The following is a 25,598-nucleotide window of genomic DNA, read 5'->3' as shown; positions in this document are numbered from 1 at the left end:
TGGTGAGAGAACCAGGGGAGGTGACAATGGGGACTCCTCAGGGCTGGGGGGAGGGGTGGAACATGGTGGCGTTGCAGACACAGTGAGAAAACATGGTGCAGACTGCCAAAGAGGGAAGGCAGCCAACACCTTGCAATGAAAACAAGCTCTAACTACAGGGGCCTGAACCCCACTTCTGCAGACAGGATGACCCAGACTAGCAAGGCTTGGCTAATGAGGTCCTTGGAGTAAGCTTTGTCCTTAGAGGGGCCAGCTGCCTCCCCCTGGCCACTGTCCTGTGGATGGGCATGGATACAATGAAATCTTGGCCACTGCAGCCAAGGCCCATGCCCTTCTTGAGAAGGGACATGACAAAAACGGTCACACATCTCAAAAAAAGAAAGAAAGAAAGAAAAAGGCTTGATCTGGTGTGTCTAAGCCTCCAGGGGCAGGCCTTGGGCACAACTGGAGATGGGGTCAGGAGGCGCGAACGCGGGCCTGCGCCCCTCACTCGGCTTTTCCCCTTCAAGGCTGCCCTTGCCCGGATTTATCTGCCTCGCGGGCTCTGCACAGGGAGCCGCCACCACCGTTTTTCACTGAGGACATACTTGGTGCAAGCCAAGGGTGGGAGGGCGGCGTGGCGGCAGCGCTTCCCGGAGGGCAGGGCCCCGGCACGGCCCGGGGCATTCCGGGCGGACCGGGCCCGGCTCCCCTCCCGCCGCCCCGCAGCGCCCCGGGGTCGGCAGGCCCAGCCGCCCGGGCGCCTCAGCGCCGGGGAGGGCGGCGGGAGCTGGGCGCGCGTCCGGGCCCGTCCCACCCCGCCGGGCCCCCGCGGCCCCCGGGCTGGCTGCGGACACGGACCCGCCGGCCCAGCGGCCAGGGAGCGCTCGGGGAGCGCTCGGGGAGGCCCGCTCTGCGCCTGCGCACGGCGGCGCGCCCGACCCCGCTCACCTGCGCTCACTCCCGCCTCGCGTCCTCCCCGGCGGCTCGGCGGCGCGGGTCACGTGGCCGCCGGCCAGGACGGGACTCCGCCCACCACGTGGCTGGCTGAAGGGCGGCCGGGGGGTGCGGCCGACCGCGCAGGCGCCTGGGCACGAGCGCGCGGCGCCCCCTGGCGGCCCCCGCGTGCGTGCGTGCGCGCGCGCAGTGTCGGGGGGGAGGGGGGGGCGAGGGGCGCGGCTGCTCCGAGGGCCTCATCGCGAAGCCTGTGGGGTTCAACTCAGACAAAGGCGGCCCAGGACGCTGAGATCGGAGGAGCGGGTTCGAAGCCAGCCCGGGCAGGAAAGACGGTGCTCTTGAGACGACTGGCCGGGACGCTGGCCCGGCCCGGGTCCGGGGTGCGCATGCGCGCGCGCCCACCGCCCGTCCTTAAACCTGGCCCCAAAGTCCACGCCCGCTCGCGAGCGGGGCGGGGCGCGCTGGAGGCCCGCGGCGGGAGGACGGCCCGGCCCCCGCCCGGGGGGGTGGGGAGGAGGCAGGCGCAGGCAGGAGCAGGGAGCCGAGACCTGCATGACTGCTGCCTTCAGAAAGAGTGGTTTATTCATTCTGGAAAATGTGTAAGTGGAACGGCCACAGAGCGTCCTTTTCAGTGGAAGCGGGTGCAGGGCGCAGAGGACCCCTCCCTGGGGGCGGGGAGCAGAGCAGCACCCGGGCTCCTGGGGCCCGGGGTTCAAGAGACTCGGCCTGAGCCGTCCCAGGCAGTGTGGGGGGTCCCGTGGTGGAGCGTGGGTTCACGCGAGTGAGACCTCCCCACCACAGCCAGGCTGACAAAGGCACATCAGAACGGCACACCTTGTCAGCTTGGGCTTCAGCTGCTCAAAACTAATCTCTTCGGGTGTCCCTCCATTTTTTTTTTTTTTCTCAGCTGGTATAATCCTGAGGGTGCCAACGGCTTTTAGCTCACTGTCCCTGATCCTAGCAAGGGGCTCATTCCCCGCGGGAGTGGCCCGGCTCCCTCTAGGAGGGCTGCGTGGTCTGGAGCTTGCTGGCCATCTTCTGGCTGACCTTGTGCAGGGTCTCCTGGAACTGGGGATATTCCCCCTGCACCTGGGTGAGGACGGAGCTGAGTCGGGCCAGCCGGTCTTCCAGGCGCTTCTCTTCCACGAGCAGGGTCTTGGAAGAGCGGAACAGGAATACATACTTCCCGTCCACTGCATTCTGCAGGTGCTTGTTGCGTGTTTGCAGGTGCACAATCTCACAGAGGTTCTGGGTGTAAGAGAGGCCCCGAGTCAGGCAGTGCAAACCAGAACACTGCCCCACCTCACAGCAGATGGCAGAGCTGCACTGGAGGGATGAGCGGCGGTGGGGGGGGGGGGGCTTGGCTCCTCCCTCTGCCCTTCTACATGCCAGATCTGGTACTGGATAAGCTCCGGTACCACTGACCAGGCTGAAACCTTGCAGTCACATTTGACTCCATTCTTTCAACTCACAGCTGGGTGCCAGTGGCTCACACCTGTCATCCTACCTACTCAGGAGGCTGAGATCTGAGGATCATAGTTGAAAGCCAGCCTGGGCAGCAAAGTCTGTGAGACCCTTACTTCCCATAAACTACTCAGAAGAAGCTGGAAGTGGTGCTGTTGCTCAAGTGGTAGGGCACTAGCAAAAGCAGCTCAGGGACAGTGGCCAGGCTCTGAGTTCAAGACCTAGGACCAGAAAAAAGCAAGTCTCATGGACTTTCCTGTCCTCACTGACTTTGAACCATGATCCTCAGATCTCAGCCTCCTGAGCAGCTAAGGATTACAGGCGTGAGCCACCAGTACTGGGCTCTATTCAGACCAACCAATCATTTACAAGCATACTGTGATCCTGAGCTCAACCAGTCTGAGTGGAGGGGTGGTACCTACTGTGTTAGGGACGTGAGAGATAAACATCTGAGCAGACAACCTGCTTCCGGTGCTTGCTTGCCAGATTTTTGGCTGATGGCACAACCCCCCACCTTTTTGTGGGTCATGGGGCTTGAACTAGGCCTGGGCACCGTCCCTGAGCTCTTCAGCTCAAGGCTACTGCACTACCCTGGAGCCAAGCCCCACTTCCTATTTTCTAGGGGTTTGTTGGAGATAAGAGTCTCAGGTTCTTTTGTGCCCAGGCTGGCTTTGAACCTTGACCCTCAGATCAGATCTCAGCCTCCTGAGTAGCTGGGATGACAGGCCTGAACCACCGCGCCTGGCTCCCCACTATTTTTTTTTTGTCAGTCCTGGGGCTTGAACTCAGAGCCTGGGCACTGTTCCTGAGTTTCTTTTGCGTAAGGCTAGCACCCTATCATTTGAGACACAGCTCCACTTCTGGCTTTTTCTGTGTATCTGGTGCTGAGGAACCGAACCCAGGGCTCTATGCCTGCCAGGCGAGCACTCCACTGCTAGGCCATGCTCCTGGCCCCTGATGGGGCACCCTTCCACACGGAGACAATTCTTCATGTCTGTCGTTGTGTCTCCAGTGGTTCTTAGCATATTTATAACAACCCACGCATGCACGCGTGCTCACACACGTGTCCCCTGCATCCGGCACGCTCTTCTTCAGGATGCTTTGGCTCTGCTGGCCTCCCGGGACCCTCACCTGTCGCTTGAGGGCTGTGAGCTGGCTGAGGTCATTGTCAATCCTGTCAGACTCGCTCTCCATGGCCACCAGCTTCTTCTGCTTCTCCAACAGCGTGCTGCTCAGGCGCTTTTGACTTTCCTCCAGTTCTGAGATGGTCTTAGTGGACTCCTCGGTGGCCTGGGAGACAAGTGGGACCTGCTAGGACCCCCTAGGCCTGCAGCAGGCAGAAGCCTCAGGCTGAGGACCCGCCGGAGCCTCTGGACGGTAAACAGGACTGGCACCCGGAGAGGGGAGCACCCCAAGATGCCAGGGCTGCCCTCCAGGCAGCTGCAAGAGCATGGGGCCCAGGGAGGGCCCAGCCGCCACGAGCCACACGGGGCCCAGGCCCCAGGACGAGGCGTGGAGGCCTGTCTCCACGGGGGGGAGGGCTGGCAGCACTGGGTGGCTGGGGCGAAGGGGTCTGGATGGTGAGGATGGCCTGGCCGTGAGGATCTTCAGGGCAGACTGGCACGATGAGGACAGGGGCTGGTTGGTACACGGTGGAGGCTGAGCACGGGGGCATTGCCTGGAGGGTGGTGTGGGGCTGGAGGGGGCGGCTAGGGTGAGAGGAGAGGGCGGGCTTGGGACAAGAAACTGAAGCAGGGAAATAGATGTGGGGGGCACATGAGGGGCTCCTGCTGAGCAAGGCCACCCCATCTTCACCCAGTAGGAGGCTCCCAGGGCAGTCCCGTGCCCCTTTACACCATGCTGGACAGTGGACACAGGGAACGCTGCCCAGCTCCAGAGCTGCCCCCCAACGCCCACTGCTCCTCTACCACAGCCACCATGCCCATGGAAGGAGAAGCAGAGATGGTGGGGACAGGACGGTGGGGACAGGAAGGCAGGCACATAGCCCAGGGCCCAGGACCCTAAGTCCATTGCCCCAGACTGTGGGCTCCTCTTGGCATCCTGAGAGCTGGGCAAGCCAGCGGCTTCTCCAAGGCAGCCATGTCCTGGCCCCACAGGCAGCGGGACAAGGTGTGGGCTGAGGCCAGCTGCGGGGGTGGAGACTCCAACGCCAGCCATCCCTGTGCCACCACACAGCTCCAATGATAAGTGTGGGGCCTGAGCAGGATGCCTTTCTGGAAGATTCTTTCCCTTTGCCCCACCTTATACAGGTCTCTGATCTTCCGCCGCAGCTCCACCTGCTTGTGGTGGAAGTCGGAGCGGGTGAGGACCTTCTTGTTCTTGCTCTGGGCCTCAGCGTGGATCACGATGGTCTCCCTGTGGGCCACCGCCATCTCCATGTCCCGGATCATCTTCTCCTGCTGCTTCAAGAGCTTCCCGAGGCTGACCTGGGGGCACCGGGGAGGGGCTGGGCCGGGGCACTGGCCTGCAGGGTGGCTGCCCGGGCCCCATGGCATCTGGTGAGGGTGGGCGTCAGTTGTGACGTGTGTACTGTGATTTTGGAAGATGGCGACTGTGGGGGATGCTGGGGGGAGGGTCTGCAGACCAGGGGTGGTCTGGGCTACAGTGGTTGATATTCTGGGTCTTAACTGTGTAGTCACCTGGAGGCATACTTCCTGTGGGAACCCACTGAACTCTCCATTAAAATAAGCATATTTTATCATATATAAGTTATGGCTTGATACAGGATCTAGACGAAAGATCAGGCGAGAAACAAATACTGATTACTGTTAGCACCTGGCACAGTGATGAGAAACCGCATCACAGCCAAGAACCTCAGAACCTTTAACTCAGAGGGCTCTGGGGGCTTAATCTAGGGAAATGGAAAGGGGGAGGGAATAAGTAAGGGTTATTATAACACTGATTGATGATTTATTTCATTTCAACTTTGCTAGGCTAAGGGTTGCCCAGATTGCTGGAAACCCATCATGTCTGAGTGTATCTGGAAGTTTCCAGAAGAAATTGGACGTTTGAATCAGTGGATTCGGTAACAGAAATGCCCCACTCTCGCTGATGGGGTGGCATCACCAGCACCACTGAGGGTCCAAACAGAACACAAGGTAGAGAGGGGAAGCCCAACAAAAAGATCCAAGGCCAGTGCCGAGGCCCAGAGTTCAAGCTCCAGGACTGGCAAGAAGAAGAGGAGGAGGAGGGAGAGGGGAGGGGGAGAGGAAGGGGAGGGGAGGGGGAGGAGGAGGAGGAGGGGGAGGAGGAGGAGGAGGGGGGGGGGAGGATATATCACGTTTATTTGAATCCTCAATGCCCTGAACCTTACAGTCAGTGCTGGGTATGCTCTGGCTGCTGTTTACTCTAGATGGTCTGGGAGGAGGCAGGGTGCTCTGAGTGCGGTATCCTGGCCTCTCCCTGGCATTAGTGAGCCGTGCTACCTGGCTCATTACCAACTCTGAAAATGCCCAGGCGCCTCCCCTGCCCGGAGTAAGGACCAACAGCGTTTTATGAAATGATGTGGGTAAGACGGTGAGTCCTGGCACACTCCAACGACATTTTTACAGCAAGGACAGCAGCCCGGCACGTCATGCCTCCTGACGAGCCGTGCTGGGCAGGGCCTGGTCACTTCCTAGGACCTGGAATCTCACTGGAGGTTTCAGGCCAAGGTCTCACAGTAGGGCATCCAACAGGGGAGAAGGGAGAGAGGGAGGGGAGGGAGGGAGGGAGGGGTTTGCTGGGCTGCCATCCACACAGCAGCCCCACTCCATGCCCCACACTGGGGCCAAGTGCCCCCCCACTCACCTCCATCCTCTGCTCCAAGCCCCCCCCTTCACCATCATCCTCTGCTCCAAGCCTCCCCCCCCCCCTCCGCTCACCTTCATCCTCTGCTCCAAGCTCCCCGCTCACCTTCATCCTCTGGATTTCAGCCTTCATGGCGCGGATCTCTGTCTGGCCGGCCTCAGAATCCACCACAAAGCGCATCTCTTTTGCCAATTGGATTTTTTTCTCCCAAAGCATGATCTGGTGTCTTCAGGGGGAGGAGTGGCAGTGTTAGAGCCTGCCCGGCGGCCCCACAGCCCCACAGCCCACCAAGACCAGATCTTTGCTCTGGCTCCTTAGAGCAAAGATTTGCCAACCCTGAAAACGATAGGCCTCAGGCCTGCAAGGAGGAGGGAAGGGGGCAGAGGACAGAGGAGGAGGACAGAACAGAGAGGGTGAATGTCAACGTATAACCACAGGAGTTAAACAATGTCGACTTAAGAAGAAGTAAAAAGCCCCAGGAAGCCTGTGATCAAATGCTTTTAACAGGTCAGTCACTAGGGACAGGGGCCCGTGAACACAACCCATGAGTTCTGACCCATTGGCATTCTGCATTGATGCTGCCAAGCCGTGAGGACATAGGGTCCCTTGACCGTTACACCAGTGATGTGCACACACACACACACACACACACAACCACCCCTCCTATCCCCTGACTTGTGCCTGTCCAACAGCCACGCAGGGCACTGCTGAAATGCAAAACTCCAAAGGGGAACAGTTACTAAGTGCTAATCAAGAGAGAACTCTGCCAGGGGCTCCAGGGCAGGGCAGGGGAGGGGAGGAGAGGGGAGGGCTGAAGCCACATGCAGTTTCCTCTTCCCCTTTGCGTGTTTCTGTGGCTTAAGAGTCTGAGGGCTGGGCATACCTGTGACTTTCATCATCAAGACACCATAAAATAAAGCATGTGGGGCCGGGAGTTTGGCCTAGTGGTTAAAGTGCTTGCCTAGCATGCATGAAGACCCGGGTTCGATTCCTCGGTACCACATACATAGAAAAAAGCCGGAAGTGGTGCTGAGGCTCAAGTGGTAGAGCTCTAGCCTTGAGAAAGTCCAAGGACAGTGCTCAGGCCCTGAGCTCAAGCCCAGGACTGGCAAAAAAAATAATAAAATAAAGCATGTATTAGAAAGTTTATTCCAGCTGGGCACTGGTGGCTCAGGCCTGTAATCCTTGCTACCCAGGAGGCTGAGATCTAAGGATCATGGTGGGTTTGTTTTTTTTTTTTGCCAGTCCTGGGGCTTGAACTCAGGGCCTGAGCACTGTCTTTTGACACTTTTTGCTCAAGGCTAGAACCCTGCCACTTGAGCCACAACACCACTTCCAGCTTTTTTTTTTTTTTGCCAGTCCTGGGCTTGAGCTCAGGGCCTGAGCACTGTTCCTGGGTTTTCTCAAGGCTAGAGCTCTACCACTTGAGCCACAGCACCACTTCTGGCTTTTTGCTATCTATGTGGTACCGAGGAATCGAACCTGGCTCTTCGTACATGCTAGGCAAGCACTCTACCACTAGGCCAAACTCTCGGCCCCACCTCCAGCTTTTTCTATGTATATGGTACCAAGGAATGGAACTGGGTCTTTGTGCATGCTGCTAGGTAAGCACTCCACCACTAGGCCAAACTCCCAGCCTGAGAAGATCAGGTCTGAAGCCAGCCCAGGCAGGAAAGTCGGTAACACAAGACCTCAGGAACAGTGCCCAGAAGTTCAAGTCCCAGGAATAACATGTGTGCACTCACTCACATACGCACGCATGTGCACACACGTGTACACACACACACACACACACACACAAATTTATCCCAAAGAAAGCCTCTCAATTTCAAGTGGACTGGCTGCAGGACTCTGGGGACACACATGGGTGGGCTCCAGAGCCCTCTCACGGTCCTGATGCGGGGGGCCGCGGGTGGAGGCACACACTTAGGGGCAGCGTGCAGCTGAGCCTGACACTCACTCCGCCTCCACCAGGCTGTTGAGGAGGGCTTCCTTTTCCTCTTGGAGCTGGTCTAGCTTCTCCTGCATGCGGATGGTCTCTCTCTCCTCCATCTGCAGGGGTGAGTAGGGGCGCTTTGAGGAGGGCTTGGACACCGGGGTTGTGGGCCCTGACACTCATTGTGAAAATGGCCAGGCTGATAGTGACTGGAAGCCAAGTGGAAGCTGTAGTCTCAGGTGGATGATCAAATTGTAAGGAGAGGTAGCCAGTGCCAGCGGCTCACACCTGTAATCCGTTACCAGGAGGCTGAGATCTGAGGGCTGTGGTTCAAAGCCAGACCTGGCAAGAAGGTCTGTGTCTCTCCAATTAATCACCAAAACCCTGGATGTGGAGCTGTGGTTCAAGTGGTAGAGCCTTGAACAAAAACCCTTAGGGACAGCAGCTGGGGGGAGGGGGGAAGGGGGAGGGGCTCCCCGTGGGACTGGGCGGGGCCCACCTTCAGTGTGCGCACAAACTCGTTCTCCGCCACGAAGTTGCTCTGCTGCAGCTCCTCGGAGCTGCCGCGCTTCTTGTGGATGAGCAGGTTGAGCTTCTTCAGGTCGTTGTCCAGGTCGTTCATGTGGCAACTGATCTCCTTCTGCTCCTTCTTCTCCTGCTCGATCTTGTCTACAGGGGGGCACAGGGGTAGGGAGGGAGCCCACACTGTGGCAGGGGCCCTGGAGAGGCCCCCTGAGCACCATCCTTGGGCTTCCTCAAGGCTAGAGCCCTAGCACTTGAGCCACAGCACCACTTCCAGCTTTTTCTATGTATGTGGTGCATGCTAGACAAGTACTCTACCACTAGGCCAAACTCTCGACTGCATTTTTTTTTTTTTGTCGGTTGTGGAGCTTGAACTCTGGGCAACAGACATTCTTTTTTTTTGGCCAGTCCTGGGGCCTGAGCACTGTCCTTGGGCTTTCCTCAAGGCCAGTGCTCTATGGCACGACCCACAGCACCACGTCCGACTTTTTTGTGTATGCGGTACCGAGGAAACGAACCCACAGCATTGTGTATGCTAGGCAAGCACTCTACCACGAGGCCGAACTCTGACCCGCAACAGACATTCTTGACAGAGGGATGGACAGGACAACAGGTGCATGCACCTGCAGGACCCCGCCCCCCCAGTGCCAGGCCCTGCCCCCAGTGCCAGGCCCCGCCCCCAGCCCAGGCCCCGGCCCTCACTGGCCCTCACTGTCAATGCGCAGTTTCTTCTGCTCCATGATGTGCACCTCCTTGCTTAGCATGTCCAGGGTGTTCTGTTGCTCCTCACGGTTCTGGGAGACACTCACCAGCTCCTGCTGCAGGCGGAGCCAGGTCACCTGGCCCTGGGTGGCCTTGGTCGTGTGCTCTTCCATCAGCTTGGTCAGCCGTTTGATTTCCAGCTCCAGAGGCCCCAACTCTTCCCCCTGGAAGGGCCAAGTTCTGATGGGTGTTCTCCGGGGCCTTCCTGTGCTCACTGGCTTCAAGCCCTCGGGTCCCAGAGCCCCTTTGCTACCCACAGGACTTTGCAGCTTTCATACCCCAAAAGGGGCCTCTCCCCCACGGCCCCGAGTGCACCCCTGACACGAGTACTGAGGACCCACCCACGGGGGTCTTAGTGTTGCGAGCACCAGGGGGTGCAGAGACTCACACTCATTAGACCACTTCACTCACACAAGTGGTCAGTGGTCTCTGCTGGCCCAGATGGTGGGCAGCCCTTCACAAAGCCCAAGGGGGGGACGTGGAACAGGGGGAAAGGTGAAGCCATGAGCAGGGGCCTGGTGCCAGCCACGCCCTGAACCCAGGCTCAGTCCAGGGTCCACAGAGCAGCACGCAGATACACACACACACACACACACACACACACACACACACACACACACACTGGGGCTGCCGGGGACAAGGGCCCAGTGGTGCAGCAGAGCTGGGCAGCCTCCCACACCACTCACTTTGTGCAGGGAACGCTGTGCGGACCCGGGGCTGAGCTCCAGGTAAACTCTAGAAAATGGGAAGTGGGGCTTGGCTCAAGGGTAGGGTGGCAGCCTTGACCTGAAAAGCTCAGGAACAATGCCTAGGCCTAATTCAAGCCCCAAGACTGACCAAAAAAAAAAAAAAAAAAAAAAAAGGGCTGTCCATGCTTGGCCTATTGGTCAAGATGGGGTCTTGACAACTTTTCTCCTAACAAAGCCTGAAGGGACGTGGGCCGCCCCTGCGCGGGCCTCACCCCCAGCTCCGTCAGGGTCTGCTCCAGCTGCTTGTTGAAGGTGTTGATGAGGCTCTGCTTCCTCTCGATGAGGATGGTGCGCCGGGCGATCTCGTTCTCGCTGTTGGTGATGAGCTCGTTCATCCTCTTCACCTCCTGGTCCAGCTCCGCCAGGGTCTTCTGATGCATCTCCAGCCTGCAGCTGCAGTTGGTGATGTCCAGGGTGGCTTGGGCGATGTCGCCATCGATTTTGGAGAGGTGCGTCACCTGAGGAGGAGACCCATGTGAACACTTCCGCCTCCGGGGCTCCCCGACCCTGGAGAACGCCCACAAGCCTGGTACTGTGTGCTGGCAGGGGGCGGGCGGAGTGTTTGCGGCTGCAGCGGTGGAGGGGATTGCCTGTGCTTCTACTACCACGCTTGCCACCACCTTCTTTATGTCTTTTACATAAACCTTCTGTGCATCAAACCTTCCGGGCTGTAACCTAGTAACCTGTAATGATTGCATTTTGGGCGGGGGGGGGGGGCTGGAGATTGAATTCGGGACCTCACACCTGTAGGTGGGTGCTCTACCACTTGAGTCATGCCCCTGCCCATTTGCTTTATGGATTTTGCTACTGAGAGAGAGTCTTCCCACCTTTGCCAGGCTGACCTCCAACACATGATCCATCTGCCTCTGCTTCCCGAGCAAGCAAGATTACAGGCAAAGCCACCACATCCAGCCCATTTGCACGTAACTGTTGTGTGTGGGCCAGGACTGGGGCCCGAGTTTAGTGCCTGGCACTCTATCACTTGCCCCATACCTCCACATCTAGCTGGTTAACTGGAGATAAGAGGCCCCCAGGCTTCCCTGCCTGGCTGGCTTCAAACCATGATCTTCAGATCTCTGCTGCCTGATTACAAACCTGAGCCCCTGCAGCCCCAGTGGGTGGTCCTGACTGTTCACGGCCTCTGGGCTCCTCCTGCCAGCTCTCCTGCAGCCCAGGGCTCTGACACCCTGGCTATTCTGAGGCACCCCAACTTCTCCTCCTAGGGCCAATCACTTCCAGGTCTCCTACTCCTAAAGCTTATAAAGCACAGACCTGCCTGCCTTGGGAGAAGCTTCCAGAGTCCTGGGCCATGAGGGCCACTCTGTCCCCTCCCCCACTGGACCAGGTCCCCTCAGGGTCTCCCAGCTTCTCCTCCTCCCCTTTTCAGTCTCCCACCACCCGCCCTCAGAACTCACTGCTGGCACCAGTCCCCTTCCGCCTGCCAGCCCCTCCCCAGCCATGGCCCTGTTCCTGGGTTCCTGCTGCACCCATGGATCCCGGCTCTAATGGCTCCATCCACCCTCTGCTCCTCCCGCTGCCTGTGTCCCCTCAGAGCTCCATCGGCATCGGCTGGAAAATGGCAGTTGCAGGGGAACTTGTTGTCTAGGACTCCTTCCTGCCCTCTTCTGGACAGGGGTGGGAATGCACTCCAAACTGTCCAGGAGGCGCAGGGCAGGGACCCTGGGGGCAGAGGATTGCACATCTTGCCACTGTATCCAAAGCACCCAGACCCTGGACCACCTGCTTTTGCTGCCGGTTGGCCCTGGCCACCTCGGCCCTCCCAGGGAAACGGCAGGCGGGAATTCTGCCTGCCAGCCAGGAAGGGCACTTGGTTAGCTGGTGCCAGCCCTGTGTGTCCCACTTCCTGAATGCAGTGGGCCGGGAGCCAGCTTGGGGTGGTGCCACTGCACCCATTCCTGACCATCTGACAGCATCAATGGCAGACCCAGGGCACACTGTCACAGGCGAGAGGTGTTGGTGAGTGAGCTGTGCAGGACTGGATTGCATGAAGGCAGGGCCTCGGGACACAGATGCTCAACCTGCACCCTTAACCGCAGAAGCCTCACGCCTACCCCATGGGGCAGCTCTTGTGCCAGAGGAGGTCCTGCAGGGGAAACTGAGACCACAAGGAGACCCACCCCCATGGCCTCAGCCTTTAGCCACCCAAGGCCAGGGACAGCAGGGGGCCTGCCCCTGGGAAGACGGGATGCCTGCTGGGGCCAGCTTGGACCCGTGGCCCCAGCCCCTGCCCTGCTGTACTGAGGGGCACGGCCTACCAGGGTGGTCTTCTCCTTCTGCAGCTTCTGGAGGAGCTGGGTGAAGTACTTGGTCATCTTCCTGGAGGTCATGTGCTCCTGCATCTTGTCCATGATGGAGTTGTCCATGTGGCGCCTGAGCTCCAGCTCCTGGCGGACGGCCTGCTGGATGGCCTGCAGCTCGCCCATGACGGCCGCGTGCTCCTGGAACAGCCCCAGGGCGGATCTGCTGTGGGCGCCCCGGCGTGGGCCAGCGGGAGCCCCGGCCTGGGGAAGAGGGACCCGGGCCTCACCACTTGGCTCTTGTTCAGGGCGTCCTCGGTGTCCTGCAGCGTGAGCCGGTAGGTGGTGAACTCGTTCTGCAGCACCTCGTGTCGGCTCAGGCACTGGGCGGTCATCTTCTGCATGAGGCTGGCCTCGGTCTCTGTGCGGTTCAGGATGCCCGCCAGCTTCTCGTTCTTCTCTTCCTCCTTCATGATGGCCTTCTTGTAGGCCTCAATCTCGCCGTCCATGGACTTGGCTTGATGGTGGCATTCTCTGTGGAAATGGACACAGCAAAGCCCAGAGTGGGTGCTCCCCAGACGCCACCCACCCAGGACCTACAGCGTGCAGATGAGCGAGTCAGCTGCAACTCAGGCCCGTGTGCTGCACCAGAGCTCTTTCTGCTCAAGTGCTCTACCACTTTGAGCTACAGCTCCTCTCCTGGTTTTTGAGTGGCTAATTAGAGATAAAAGTCTTGGGGCCGGGAGTTTGGCCTAGTGGTAGAGTGCTTGCCCAGCATGCACGAAGACCTGGGTTCGATTCCTCGGTACCACATACATAGAAAAAAGCCAGAAGTGGTGCTGAGGCTCAAGTGGTAGAGCTCTAGCCTTGAGAAAAATCCAAGGACAGTGCTCAGGTCCTGAGTTTAAGCCAAGGACTGGCAAAAAAAAAAAAAAAAGATGAAATGGGGCCAGGAGTTTGGCCTAGTGGTAAAGTGCTTGTCTAGCAGGCACAAAGACCCAGGTTCAATTCCTCGGTACCACATACGTAGCAAAAAGCCAGAAGTGGAGCTGTGGCTCAAGTGGTAGAGCCTTAGCCTTGAGAAAATCCAGGGACAGTGCTCAAGCCCTGAGCCCAAGCCCAGGACTGGAAAAAAAAAAAGTTGCATGGACTTTCTTGCCAATGCAAAAAGGGACTGGAGGGGGCTGGGAGCGTCGCCTAGTGGTAGAGTGCTGGCCTAGCATGCACAAAGACCTGGGTTCGGTTCCTCAGTACTGCATACATAGAAAAAGCTGGAAGTGGTAGAGCTCTAGCCTTGAGAGAAGCCCAAGAACAGTGCTCAGGCCCGGAGTTCAAGCCCCAGGACTGGCAAAAAAGGGACTGGAGTCATGGCCCAAAGGGTAGATCACCTACCTGCAAGGGCAGGCCCTGAGTTCAGTCCCCAGTCCCTCCAAAAATAGAGGGATCATGGAATTGAGTAGTGTGCCTAAATGTAAGAGCTGAAATAAAACCATTCTTAGCAGAGAACACAGGTGAAAACTCTGGTTTAGGTAGACATTTCTCAGAGGAGATGCAAGTATGAACTGGGAAAGACAAATGTTAATAAATGGGACTTGATACACATTACATTGCTGCCTGGAGGAAGTGATGGAAAAGGCTGTTGTTCCAGCAAGCTGCCCTTCCTGGTGGTGCTCTGGGCTCCACCATGGCCCCAGGGGGCAGAGCTGACCAGCCTCAGGGGAACATGCCACCGCTTCTAGGCCCCATCACCAGGTGGCTCTGGGCGTCCACCCTGCCCAGGCGGGGAGGGAGGCCTCCAGCCCCTCACAGGGAATTAAGCTGGGATTTGGGTTGGCACGCAGCCCTCAAGCAGCATAATGGAGAAGGGATGAGGTTTCAGACTCAGGTGGCAGATCAAAGCCACATCGTGATCTGCCTAAGATAAACATCGCTTCCTGTCCCCTGATCCTGCCAGGAAGGCAAGCCCAAGGCTTTGTGCTGCCTCCTGCAGAGCAGCAAGGACTGAAGGGGTGGACGGAAGGGGGTGTGCTCCAGGTGTGCCCCTGACCTGCCCCCCCACGGCCCTGAGCACCCCACTCCAGGACGGTGGGGCCTGGGCCTACTTGAGGGCGTCCAGGATGGTCTTGTGGGCCTCATCACGGTGCTTCATGCCCACCAGGCTGGTGGACCACTGCTGCAGGATGTACTTCTTCTCCACGCTGATGGTGTGGATTTCCGTGGCCGCCTGCAGGAAGGGGCCTGGGCTTGGGGAAGGGCTGTGGGCTGGGGAAGGGGGTTGGGGAAAGGGCATGGGGCGGGAGGGGGCTCCTCTTTTCTTTGCTTCCCCCCCCCTCGGTACTGGAGATTGAACTCAGAGCCTTACGCTCACCATATAAATGCTCTACTACTTGAGCCACAGCCCCAGATCTTTTCATTTTGGCTGTTTATGAACAGGATGTCACATTTATACCTGGGGTGGCTTGGCCCTCAATCCTCCTACTTGTGATTCCCAGCTAGCTGGGATGAGAGGTGTGAGCCACAGGGCCCAGCTTCTATTAGCTAAGATGGGGTTGACCAGCTGAAAGTTCTTTGCCCGGGCTGACCTGGGACTGATTCTGTGATTCTCTCTATGACTGACTCCTAAGGAGCTAGGATTACAGGTGTAAACTGCTATGGGGCTGCAGGGTACTGGTGGCTCACGCCTGTAAGCCTAGCTACTATGGAGGCTGAGATTTGAGGATGATGGTTTAAAGCCAGCCAGTGTGGAAAAGTCCCCATAAGACTTTTTTTTTTGTGGGTCATAGGGCTTGAACTTGGCCTGGGTGCTGTCCCTGAGCTCTTCAGCTCAAGGCTAGAGCCCCATCTTTGAGCCAAGCCCCACTTCCAGTTTTCTAGAGGTTAACTGGAGATAAGAGTCTCAGGTCCTTTTGTGCCCAAGTTGGCTTTGAACCTTCATCCTCAGATCTCAGCCTCCTGAGTAGCTAGGATTACAGGTGTGACCCACCGCACTGCTCCCATAAGACTTTTATCTCCAATAAACCACTCAAAAACTGGAAGTGGTGCTGTGGCTCAAGTAGTAGAGTGTTAGCCTTGAGTACAAAGAGGCTCAGAGACAGTGCTCAAGCCCTGAATTCAAGCCCCACACTGCCTTCCCCCCCCCCAAAAAAAATGTCTCATGGACTTTTTGCATAAGTTGGCTTTGAACTTTAATCCTTGGCACCTTGAGCATTTAAGATTGTGGGTGTAAGCCACCAGGGCCTGGCTCACACTGGTTAATTTGCGGTAGGGTCTCTCTTTATGCCCGGACCTTCCTCCCCTCAGGTGCCCAGCCCCAGTGGGGGTAAACTGAGACTCTAGGGGGCATCTAGCTGTTGTGCTGGGGGAAGGAGGGACACACATGCCAGGTCCTGTACGGACTGTCACTGGCCAGTGGACATGTGGGCACTGTGTGGGTAACCCTTCAGCCCAGGTGTGGCACTGGCTGGGACACACACCCACCTCGTTCACTGCCTCCTTTAAAGTCCGGGTGTCATGGGCCTGCGCACCGTACTGTGCCTCAAACAAGGAGATGTTCTCCTCCAGCTGGTGCACGCGCTGTGTGAGCTGGTCCACGTGCAGGTCCTGGGAGCCGGAGGAGAGAGGAGAAAGGACCTGCCGTCGCCTGAGGACAAGTCCCCACCAGCCCTGGCCCAGGCCCTGGGGCCGCCTGTCAGGCAGGCGCCAGTGTTCATGCAGACACCTGCTTCTGCTTCTCCACTTCCACGCGGATCCGATCCTTCTCCGCCTTCTTCACCACCTGCTTCATCACAGAGATGTCATCCCTCACATCCTGGTCCACGTTCTGCATGTAGAACAGGTTCAGGGCCAGGTTTTCCATCTCCGTCTGCAGGGCGGCCACTGGGGAAAGGAGGGCAGCACTCGGTGTGCTCCATGTCTCCTCCCTCCACCACGGGCCAGGGACCCCGCCTCTGTTGTTCTTTGGTGTCAGAGCCTCACTGAGCATGGCCCAGGTTGGCTTCTAACTCAAGATCCTTAGGCCTCAGCCTCCTGAGGGCTGAGGTTACCGGCATGTGTCACCACACCCAGCCGAGGAGTGCTTTTAAACCATAGAGACCCAGACTCTGCTGTGAGAGGATTAACACTCTCATCGAAAGATACTCACCAGCGACAACAAGCTGTGCTGTAGGAGTAGGGTGGAATTAGGAGGTGAGGTGTTGCGTCTATTTCACAGATTTCTTACCAGTCGGAGGAGGGCCTCAGGCCCTGAGATCCCAGTGCTGAGGGTAAGCTGTGCTCCACCAATCTCCCTCCCTTGGGGCAGTGAGCTGAGGCCTCCCCCAGGCTGGGCCGCCAGGAAGCTGCACTGCCTCCGCCACTCAAGAGCTCCACAAACCCTCAGGAACTAATTCCTTTGAACTAAGTTCACATCTAGGCAGATGCTATAGTGGCTCACGCCTCTAATCCTGGCTAGTCAGGGGGCTGAGGTCTGGGGAGAGAGGTTCAAAGCCAACCCAGGCAGGAAAGTCCATCAGACTCTGACCTCCAATCAATCACAGAAAAAGCCCGAAATGGCGCTGGGGCTCGGGCGGTAGAGTGTGATCTCTGCGCTGTCCCGTGTGGCCCGTCCTCGGGCGGAGAGGCCAAGGGGGCGCGCGGAGAGGCCAAGGGGGCGCGCGCACACTCCGGGGTACACCGTCCTGACGTGCGCGCGCGCGCATCCACGCAGGCGCAGGCGCGCACATCCATCCACGCAGGCGCAGGCGCGCGCATGCATCCATCCACGCAGGCGCAGGCGCGCGCATCCATCCACGCAGGCGCAGGCGCGCGCATGCATCCATCCACGCAGGCGCAGGTGCGCGCATCCATCCACGCAGGCGCAGGTGCGCGCATCCATCCACGCACGCGCAGGCCGCACCCCCCCCTTCCTCCCCTCTCTCTCCTGGGACGGAGAAGATCCGTGTTGGTTATGGGTGACCCACCCGGCCCCGCCAGGCCCCAGCGTGCGCCCCGGCCGGCTCCTCAGCCAGGGGCCGGTCCCCGCCCCCCGGCGGCGCCCCCCACGCCGGCCGCAGGGGCACCCACGCTTCCTGCGCTCCAGGTTGGTGTCCTCGTAGGTCTGGGTGTAGAGCGCGCGCATCTCCTGCAGCTCCTCCTCCTTCTGCCTCCTCTCGCAGGCGGCCATGGAGTGGCGGTCGTGGCTCTTCTCCAGCTGCATCTGCAGGTAGGCCAGGTGCTGCTGGATCCCGTACAGATTCACGCCCAGCTCCTGCCGCTGGCTTTGTCGCTGCTTGTTGCCCACGACCTGTGCCAGGGAGAGAAGAGGGTCGCGAGGACGCAGGCTGCGGCCGGTCCGGACGGGGGAGCCTGGACCCCACATACCAGCTCTTGAACCTCCAGCTTCACCTTCTCGATCTGACGGTTAAGGTAGCTCTTCAGGGTAGCCTGGAACCTGACCATCAGCGGCTACAACAGAAAACCACACTCCTGTCACACTCCTGTCCCCTCCCAGCCTCAGCCCCGGGGGCCACCGGCTCCCTTCTGAGTCTGTGTGTGTGCATGTGTGGGTGTGATTCCTGCCGTGACTGCGCCCCATAACTGCTTGGTATTTTTCTTTTTTTGGCCAGTCCTGGGCTTGAGCTCAGGGCCTGAGCACTGTCCTTGGACTTTCTCAAGGCTAGAGCTCTACCACTTGAGCCTCAGCACCACTCCCGGCTTTTTTCTATGTATGTGGTACCGAGGAATCGAACCCGGGTCTTCATGCATGCTAGGCAAGCACTTTAACCACTAGGCCAAACTCCCGGCCCTGCTTGGTATTTTTCTTCTGGAAGCCACAAAGTCAAGGCCCTCCTGGGCTCTCTGAGCCACTGGGCGATGATGCGTCCATTTGGGAAAGGTTGTTGAACTTCCATAGTCTTTTGTTTTCCCAGGAGCTGGAGAGTGCCAAGTGTCCAATGACGCTCGGCAACCTGGCACAACCTGCTTTCTGCGGGGTTCCCCACACAGAGCAGGGGGAGGGCTGACCTGAGGCCCCATCAAGGCAAGGCCTAGAGTCCTTTTTCATATCACACAAAGGCTGAAGGCTGTGTGCAGGTGGAGCCCAGGACTCTTGTCCCCACCCTCCCAGACCCAGGCCAGCAGAGCTGAAGTTGGGGAACACATACTTTGGGCACAGGAACCTAAAAGCATGGGGCCAGACATGCACATTGACTGACTGCTTGTGACCAGGGGGCTTGAAGACTCCTAGGGCAAAAGCAAGACCCGAGGGATTTTCTTACATGGTCTGGGTCCAGAACCACTGTGCGGGACTCTGCACCCTCCTCGCTGCCCTCTGACTCCTCTGGGCCCCTGGGGGAAGCTTCCTCGGTGGTGGTGTGCTGGATCCCAGCCAGGAATGCCTCCAGGGACTCATCCTGGAGGTGGCTTTCCGACTCCTGAGTGGACACACCTGGGGGAGGATGACAAGCATACTGAGCCTTGGAGTATTGGGGGAGTGGGCAGCAGAGCTGGTGCCATCTGCAGGCAGTACAGTGGACTTAAGGAAAAACCAGAGAAGCTGGGGGCTCCACACCTGCCCTTGGGACCATCCATCCTCTATTTTGTTGTTAAAGGCACAGAGGATTGAACTTAAGCTCTGTGTCTCCTCAGCAGATGTGTCACCATTGAGCTGGGCCCCCAGCTCTTTCTTGCTTTGGTTATTTTTTTTTTTTTTAATTTTTGCCAGTCCTGGGCTTAGGTTCAGGGCCTGAGCACCATCTTGGACTTTCTCAAGGCTAGAGCTCTAGCACTTGAGCCACAGCACCACTTCCGGCTTTTTTCTATGAATGTGGTACCAATGAATTGAACCCGGGGTCTTCGTGTATGCTAGGCAAGTAATCTACCACTAGGCCACACTCCACTCCTGCTTTGGTTATTTTTGAGGTAATGTCTTGTCTTTTGCCCAAGCCGACCTTGGCTACAATTGGACTTGTGCTTCCTTGTACCACTGGCTATTATAGACATGCACTCCTCTGACTGGTCACTGAGATAGTCTTGCAAACTTGTAAGCCCAGGCTAGCCTCCAATTACAATCTTCTTGTGTCTGCCTCCCAAATGCTGGGATAATAGGAAGGACACAGGGCACCCAGCCTCATTCCATTTTTTTTTTTTTTTAAACTAGGCTAGAGACACTATGTCCGTGTCACTTCTGGATGGATATTGCCAGGTTTTGTGGTCTGGACCATTGATGCATGTGCATCCCAGGGAAGAAGCCAGCATCTCTGCTTCTGTTCTCCACGCCCACACTGGAGGCCATGGAGCGGGTGGGCCGGCAGGCCTTTCACACTCAGGAGCCAGGTGGTAGCCGGAGGGCTGAGAGTTGGGACTGCCTGTTTTCTAGAGGTTAATCGGAGATAAGAGTCTCATGGACTTTAGTGCCTGGGCTGGCTTTGAACCACAGTCCTCACATCTCTGCCCCCTGAGTAGCTAGGATTACAGGCGTGAGCCACCTTGCCCAGCTTCTAAGTGAGGTCTTAATAAATGCTATCCGCAGTGCTGATGTTTTTCCAGTGGCCACTGGGTGGGCGGCCTGCTCTGCTGGAGCCAGGTGGTTAGTGGAGGCGGGGCAGCGTACCTGACTGCAGGAAGGGCTGGTCCACATCAGATAACAAGCTACTCTGGATGCTCAGTCTGAAGCGGTGCTGCATGCCCATGGGAAAGATCTGCGGCTGGGTGGGCTGTGGCAGGGAGACAGTCAATGGCTGCTGCGCTGTGGATGTGTTATAACAGTGTCCCCCTCCCCAAGGGGCTTCCCGGTCCTGGGTCCCTAGGGAGAAGCTTTTGCGATATGACAGAACTTTTTTCCCCCTAGTCCTGGGGCTTGAACTTAGGGCCTGAGCACTATCCTTGGGCTTCCTCAAGGTTACAGCCACTGCACCACTTCTGGCTTTTTCTATATATGTGTTATGGAGGAATTGAACCCAGGTCTTCATGCATGCTAGGCAAGCACTCTACCACTAGGCCAAACTCCTGGCCCATGATAGAACATTTAAGAGGTAGAACCTATGCCAGTTCCCATGGCTCATACCTTTTTTTAATCCTAGAGATTGAGGAGGCTGAGATTTTTTTTTTTTTGCCATTCCTGGGGCTTGAACTCAGGGCCTAGGCACTGTTCCTGAGCTGCTTTTGCTCAAGGTTTGGACTCTACCACTTGAGCCCAGCACCACTTCTGGCTTGTTCTGTTTATGTGTTACTGAGGAATTGAACCCAGGGCTTCGTACATATTAGGTAAGCACTCTACCAGTTAGCCACATTTCCAGCCAGAGGCTGAGCTCTGATTGAGATTCAAAGTAGACAAGGCAGGAAAGTTCCTAAGATTCTTATCTCCCCTGAACCACTAATAAGCCAGAAGAATGAGGGAAAGGGGTAGGGGGTGACCTTGTACGAAAAGAAATGTCCTCATTACCTGGCTTATGCAACTGGGGCTTGAGCTCTGGATCTGGGTGCTGTCACTGAGCTTCTTTTGCTCAAGACTAATACCATATTGCTTGAGCCACAGCTTCACTTCCAGCTTTTTCTGTGACTACTTGGAGGGCATGGGTTTCATACCCTCCCTGGCTTTGTTTTTGCCAGTCCTGGGGCTTGAGCTCAGGGCCTGAGCATTGTTCTTGGGCTTTCTCAAGACTAGTGCTCTGTCACTTGAGCCACAACACCACTTCCGGCTTTTTTTCCCCTCTGTATGTGGTACCAAGGAATTGAACCCAGGTCTTCATGCATACTAGACAAACACTCTACCACAAGGCCAAATTCACAGCCCTTGGCAGGCTTTGAACCTGGTCTCAGTCTCTCAACTAGTTTGGATTACAAAGGTGAGTCACTGGTCCCAGGTTGTATAGTAACAATTTAAAAAAAAATTAGGGCAGGGAGTTTGGCCTCATGGTCGAGTGTTTTCCTAGCATGCACAAAGACCGGGTTTCAGTTCCTCAGTACCACACATGTAGAAAAAGCCGGAAGTGGTGTTGTGGCTTGTGTGGTAGAGCTCTAGCCTTTAGGAAGTTCAAGGACAGTGCTCAGGCCCTGAGTTCAAGCCCTAGGACTAGCAAAAATGCACACACACGTGCACACAGAGGCAGGCCAGTGTGAGGTCTTTAGGTGACCGAGGCACGTGCCCTGAAACCAGATTTGCTGAGAAGTTCTTACAAAAGGAGAAAGCTGGGCCAGCCTGGTTCTACTCCCTGCACCTAGCCATCCTTTCCAGAATCCTAGACTCACCCTCCCCTTCCCCATTGCTGTTGGAGCCACGAGCCTCGAAATGAGGCAGCCCGGTGGTCTTTGCCAGATAGCCTATGCTCTACAGTTCCGACACTCCGCTTCGGAGCCGTCATAGTTAGCCTGCAGGGTTTGCTCTGATGGTGCTGAACAGGTGCCTGAGACGAATCCGTCAAGACTGAAATGTTCGGTTTTGGTTCATCGTATTGTTCTGAATTCAACAGAGGTGTTGAAGTGATAGAAAGTCTTGTAGATAGAAAGATAATTTGGCATGGCTGGGCATGGTAGTTTAGCTGGTAGCCTCAGTACTTGCGAGGCTGAGGCGGGAGGATCATGAGTTTGAGAACAGCCTGAACTACTTAGCAAGACCCTGTTTAAAAGAGCAAAAAGGGGGGCTGGAGTGTGGCCTAGTGGTTGAGTGCTTGCCTAGCATGGGTAAAGCCCTGTGTTTGATTCCTGGGTACCACATACACAGAAAAAAAGCCTGCAGAGGTGCTATGACTCAAGTGGCAGAGTGCTAGGCCAGGCCCTGAGTTCAAGCCCAGGACTGGCAAGGTGGGGGCAGGGGCTAGTGGCTCACATCTATAATTCTAGTTACTTAGGAGGCTGAAATCTGAGGATTATGGTTCAAAGCCAGCTCCGACAGGAAAGTCTGTAAGATTCTCATCTTTAGGAAGCGGGGCTGTGGCTCCAGGGGTAGGGTGGTAACCTTGAGGTGCAGAGCGTGCAGGCCTAGAGTTCAAGCCCCATGACCAACAAAAAAACAGAAAGATTCTTATCTTTAAACACACCCACACCCCCTGAAGTGGAGCGTGGCTCAAGTGTTAGAGTGCTAGAGTGAAAGAGCTCAGGGACAATGCCCGGGCCATGAGCTCAAGCCCGGACAGGGAAGGAGAACAGCAACCGGTGAACAGGACAAAGAGCCTGCCCTGGCCTACGCACTACTCGCCTCTCTGCTCACGATGCTCAGAGGGTCAGCAAACTGGATGCTCTCTTCAGGCTCAGTCCATCTAGATTCCAGTGGGCTCGTGGGCTCTGAGGAGAGTTCGAGGTCTTGGCCAGGTTCGAGAAGGTATTCGGGCTCCGCTTTTCCAGACAGTTCTTCAGAAGGGAATTCTGGGGAGGGCTCTTCAGGGATCTCTTCTTCCACATAGGGATAATATTCCTGCTGCTCTTCTAGCCCCATCAATTCAATCTCCCTTTCCATCATCTCGCTTTCCAGCTCTCTTTCCATTTCCTCTTCCTCTTCTTCTTCCTCTTCCTCTTCCTCCTCACTTCCTTCGATCTCCCCCCTCACCTCTCCTTCTACCCTTCTTTCTCTCTGTCCCTGCATTTCTCCTCCAGTTCCCTCTTCAGTTTCTCCTTCCGTCTTCCCTTTGGTTCCCGCTTCAGTGCCCCTTGCCGTTTCTCCTTCAGTTCCCCCCTCGGTTTCCCCTTTCATTTCCTCCTTCAGCCCTTTTCCAGGTCCTCCTTTGGTCTCCCTTTGGTCTTCACTTTGTGTTTCCTCTTCAGGATGCTCTGCAGCTGCCTTGCTGGTCCCGAGCGGCGATGCCTGTAATGGGGTGGCCACGAAAGCCCAGGACTTATTACAAAGGACCGAGTGGGGCTCTTCCCTGCGTGCTTTATCTACTCTCTATTTTCCATACCCTGTTGCATGCTTCATTATAGAAACCTGTTCTGGAAAACTCAGGCAGTGGAAGAGCACATACCCTTGCCATTCCTGACTGGTGGCTGACTCCTGAACACAAGGCAGAGGGAAATCAGTTTCTCTAGATCTGAAGTGAGTTTGTCTGAACGCAAGGCCAAAGGGTTATCACACCCCAGACCCGATTCCTCACTCAGCCTCCCTCCTACCAAACTCCGCCAGAACAACAGCCCAAGTGAGTGAGTGTTTTACCGCAGAGCCTTCAGCATCTTCTTTCTGTTCCTCAGAAGTCGGTCTGCCTTCCACATGAGACCTGCTTTCAGAGAAAGCTAAGGAGTGAGTCTCCCTGCACCCTGTGTACTCCGCCTCCCCTCCCCTGCCAGCCAGGACTTTCTCCTGTCACTTGCTATGTCATGTGTGGCCCAGGCGCCCTAAGTTTGCGCCAACCCTGCTCAAGCCCAGGACCGGTTAAAAAGAAACAACCCTGAGGGCTCCACCCGGGGACACAGGCGTCACCCCGAGGGCAGGCGGGCCTGGCCCTCCCCCCTCCTCTGCCCCCACCCACCCCCGGGACTCAGCTCTGGCTGCGGGCGCCGGACCCGGTCCACCCGGAGTTGCCATGGTTACCCCAGGGCGCCCCCAAGCCCCCGGGCCCGGGTGGTGGAGGGCGGGGAGGGGACAGGAGGGGACAGGAGGGGAGGGAGGAGGACAAAGGGCCAGGAGGAGGCGGGGCTGGGGAGGCGGGGAGCGGCCGGGTCCGGAGGTCCCGGGGTGAGGGGACGGAGGCGGGGGAGCGGAGCGCGGGCGCGAAGGGCTGGGGAAGGGGCGACGCGGGGGCCACCCAGCCGCAGACGGCGGAGGGCCGGGCCGAGGCCGGGCCGCCCCAAGACCCCCGCGGTCCCCGTCCCCGATTACCGGTCCGCTGGGCCGTCCCGCTCCGCCATCTTGGTTGCTAGGCGACGGGCGTCAACATCCGGCGGGGCGCGAGCCCCCCCCCTCCCCACCCCCCACCCTCCCCCCGCTCCGGGGAAGGAGGCGCTCTGTGAGCGGGTGGCGCTCCGGAGGAACGCGCTGGTGTGCAGATACACAGACCCTCAGGGGAGGGCACACTCAGGTGTGGGACACAGGTGTGGGGCGCTCAGGTGGTGACACAGCCGGGCAGGCTCACGCTCAGGTGGTGACACGGCCGGCAGGCTCACGCGCAGGTGGTGACACGGCCGGGCGGGCTCACGCTCAGGTGGTGATACGCCCAGCAGGCTCACGCTCAGGTGGTGACACAGCCAGCAGGCTCACGCTCAGGTGGTGACACGCCCGGCAGGCTCACGCTCAGGTGGTGACACGCCCGGCAGGCTCACGCTCAGGTGGTGATACGCCCAGCAGGCTCACGCTCAGGTGGTGACACGCCCGGCAGGCTCACGCTCAGGTGGTGACACGCCGAGGCAGGCTCACGCTCAGGTGGTGACACGCCCGGGCAGGCTCACGCTCAGGTGGTGACACGGCCGGGCAGGCTCACGCTCAGGTGGTGACACGCCGGGGCAGGCTCACGCTCAGGTGGTGACACGCCGAGGCAGGCTCACGCTCAGGTGGTGACAGGGCCGGGCAGGCTCACGCTCAGGTGGTGACACGCCCGGCAGGCTCACGCTCAGGTGGTGACACGCCGAGGCAGGCGCATGCTCAGGTGGTGACACGCCTGGCAGGCTCACGCTCAGGTGGTGACACGCTCAGGAATGGGACACACTGAGGCATGTGGATACGCGCAGGTGTGGGGCACACTCAAGCTCTGCGGGGCCGTGGCACAGTGCCCGGAGGGCCACAGCAATGTCAACGTGCGCCCAACCTGGCACCTCGAACCACAGGGGACCAGGGGACCCAAGCAGCCGAGGGCGGAAGGCAGGGTGCCGGGAACCACGCCCCGGCTCCTGCTCCTACTCTTCCAGGTTTGGAGGGGCTCGAGCGCCCTCCTCACCCGTCTCCGGGGGACCTGAAGGCACGGAGGAGAGGCGGGCCGGGGAGTGGACGCCTGCGCTGCAGGCTGGAGTTCTCGGGGCTGCCGGTAGGGAGCGGAATCGGGCGGGGCTGGGGTCGGGGGTGGAGCTTCGGCGGGGAGGGGCGGGGCCAGGGCCGGCCTGAGAGCGGGGTTTGGAGAGGGCGGGGGCGGGGCTGGGGCCCGGGGGTGGAGCCGGGGCGGGGTGGGGCCAGGCCGCGCCGGGCCGAGGGCGGGGTTTGGAGAGCGCAGGGGCGGGGCTGGGTCCGGGGGTGGAGCCGCGGTGGGGCGGGGCCAGGCCGCGCCGAGG

At 58.3% G+C, this 25,598-nt stretch overlaps 1 protein-coding gene across 1 annotated transcript; it reads right to left on the bottom strand.

Annotated features, from left to right (window-relative positions):
- Positions 1-1,496: 1,496 nt before the first annotated feature.
- Ccdc40 (coiled-coil domain 40 molecular ruler complex subunit) lies at positions 1,497-24,299 on the bottom strand. Its single transcript, XM_090351536.1, has 20 exons — positions 24,220-24,299; positions 23,557-23,620; positions 22,609-23,211; positions 20,026-20,128; positions 18,692-18,861; positions 17,796-17,879; positions 17,499-17,718; positions 16,156-16,313; positions 15,915-16,037; positions 14,540-14,661; positions 12,728-12,971; positions 12,456-12,638; positions 10,392-10,637; positions 9,381-9,594; positions 8,646-8,815; positions 8,171-8,262; positions 6,316-6,436; positions 4,662-4,847; positions 3,532-3,690; positions 1,497-2,184 (listed from the first exon to the last, which is right to left on the bottom strand). Exons 1-20 carry the CDS (start codon positions 24,246-24,248, stop codon positions 1,936-1,938), a joined length of 3,540 nt encoding a protein of 1,179 aa, XP_090207662.1. The 5' UTR covers positions 24,249-24,299; the 3' UTR covers positions 1,497-1,935.
- Positions 24,300-25,598: the final 1,299 nt, after the last annotated feature.

The sequence above is a fragment of the Megascapheus bottae genome, chromosome 17 (assembly GCF_031878675.1).
Source record: "Megascapheus bottae isolate mThoBot1 chromosome 17, mThoBot2.hap1, whole genome shotgun sequence".
Taxonomy (NCBI): Eukaryota; Metazoa; Chordata; class Mammalia; order Rodentia; family Geomyidae; genus Megascapheus; species Megascapheus bottae.
Note: the sequence above shows the minus strand (reverse complement) of the source record. Positions and strands in the feature narration are given on the sequence as shown.

Bases quoted from the DNA above. Each gene is read 5' to 3' on its own strand.
- Ccdc40 (XM_090351536.1), bottom strand. From the start codon at position 24,248: ATGGCGGAGCGGGACGGCCCAGCGGACCG. The intron at 17,880-18,691 runs GTAAGAAAATCC...TTTCTGTTGTAG, and splicing joins TGGTTCTGGACCCAGACCAT to CCGCTGATGGTCAGGTTCCA. The intron at 10,638-12,455 runs GTAGGCCGTGCC...TCTCCTCCTCAG, and splicing joins AGAAGGAGAAGACCACCCTG to GTGACGCACCTCTCCAAAAT.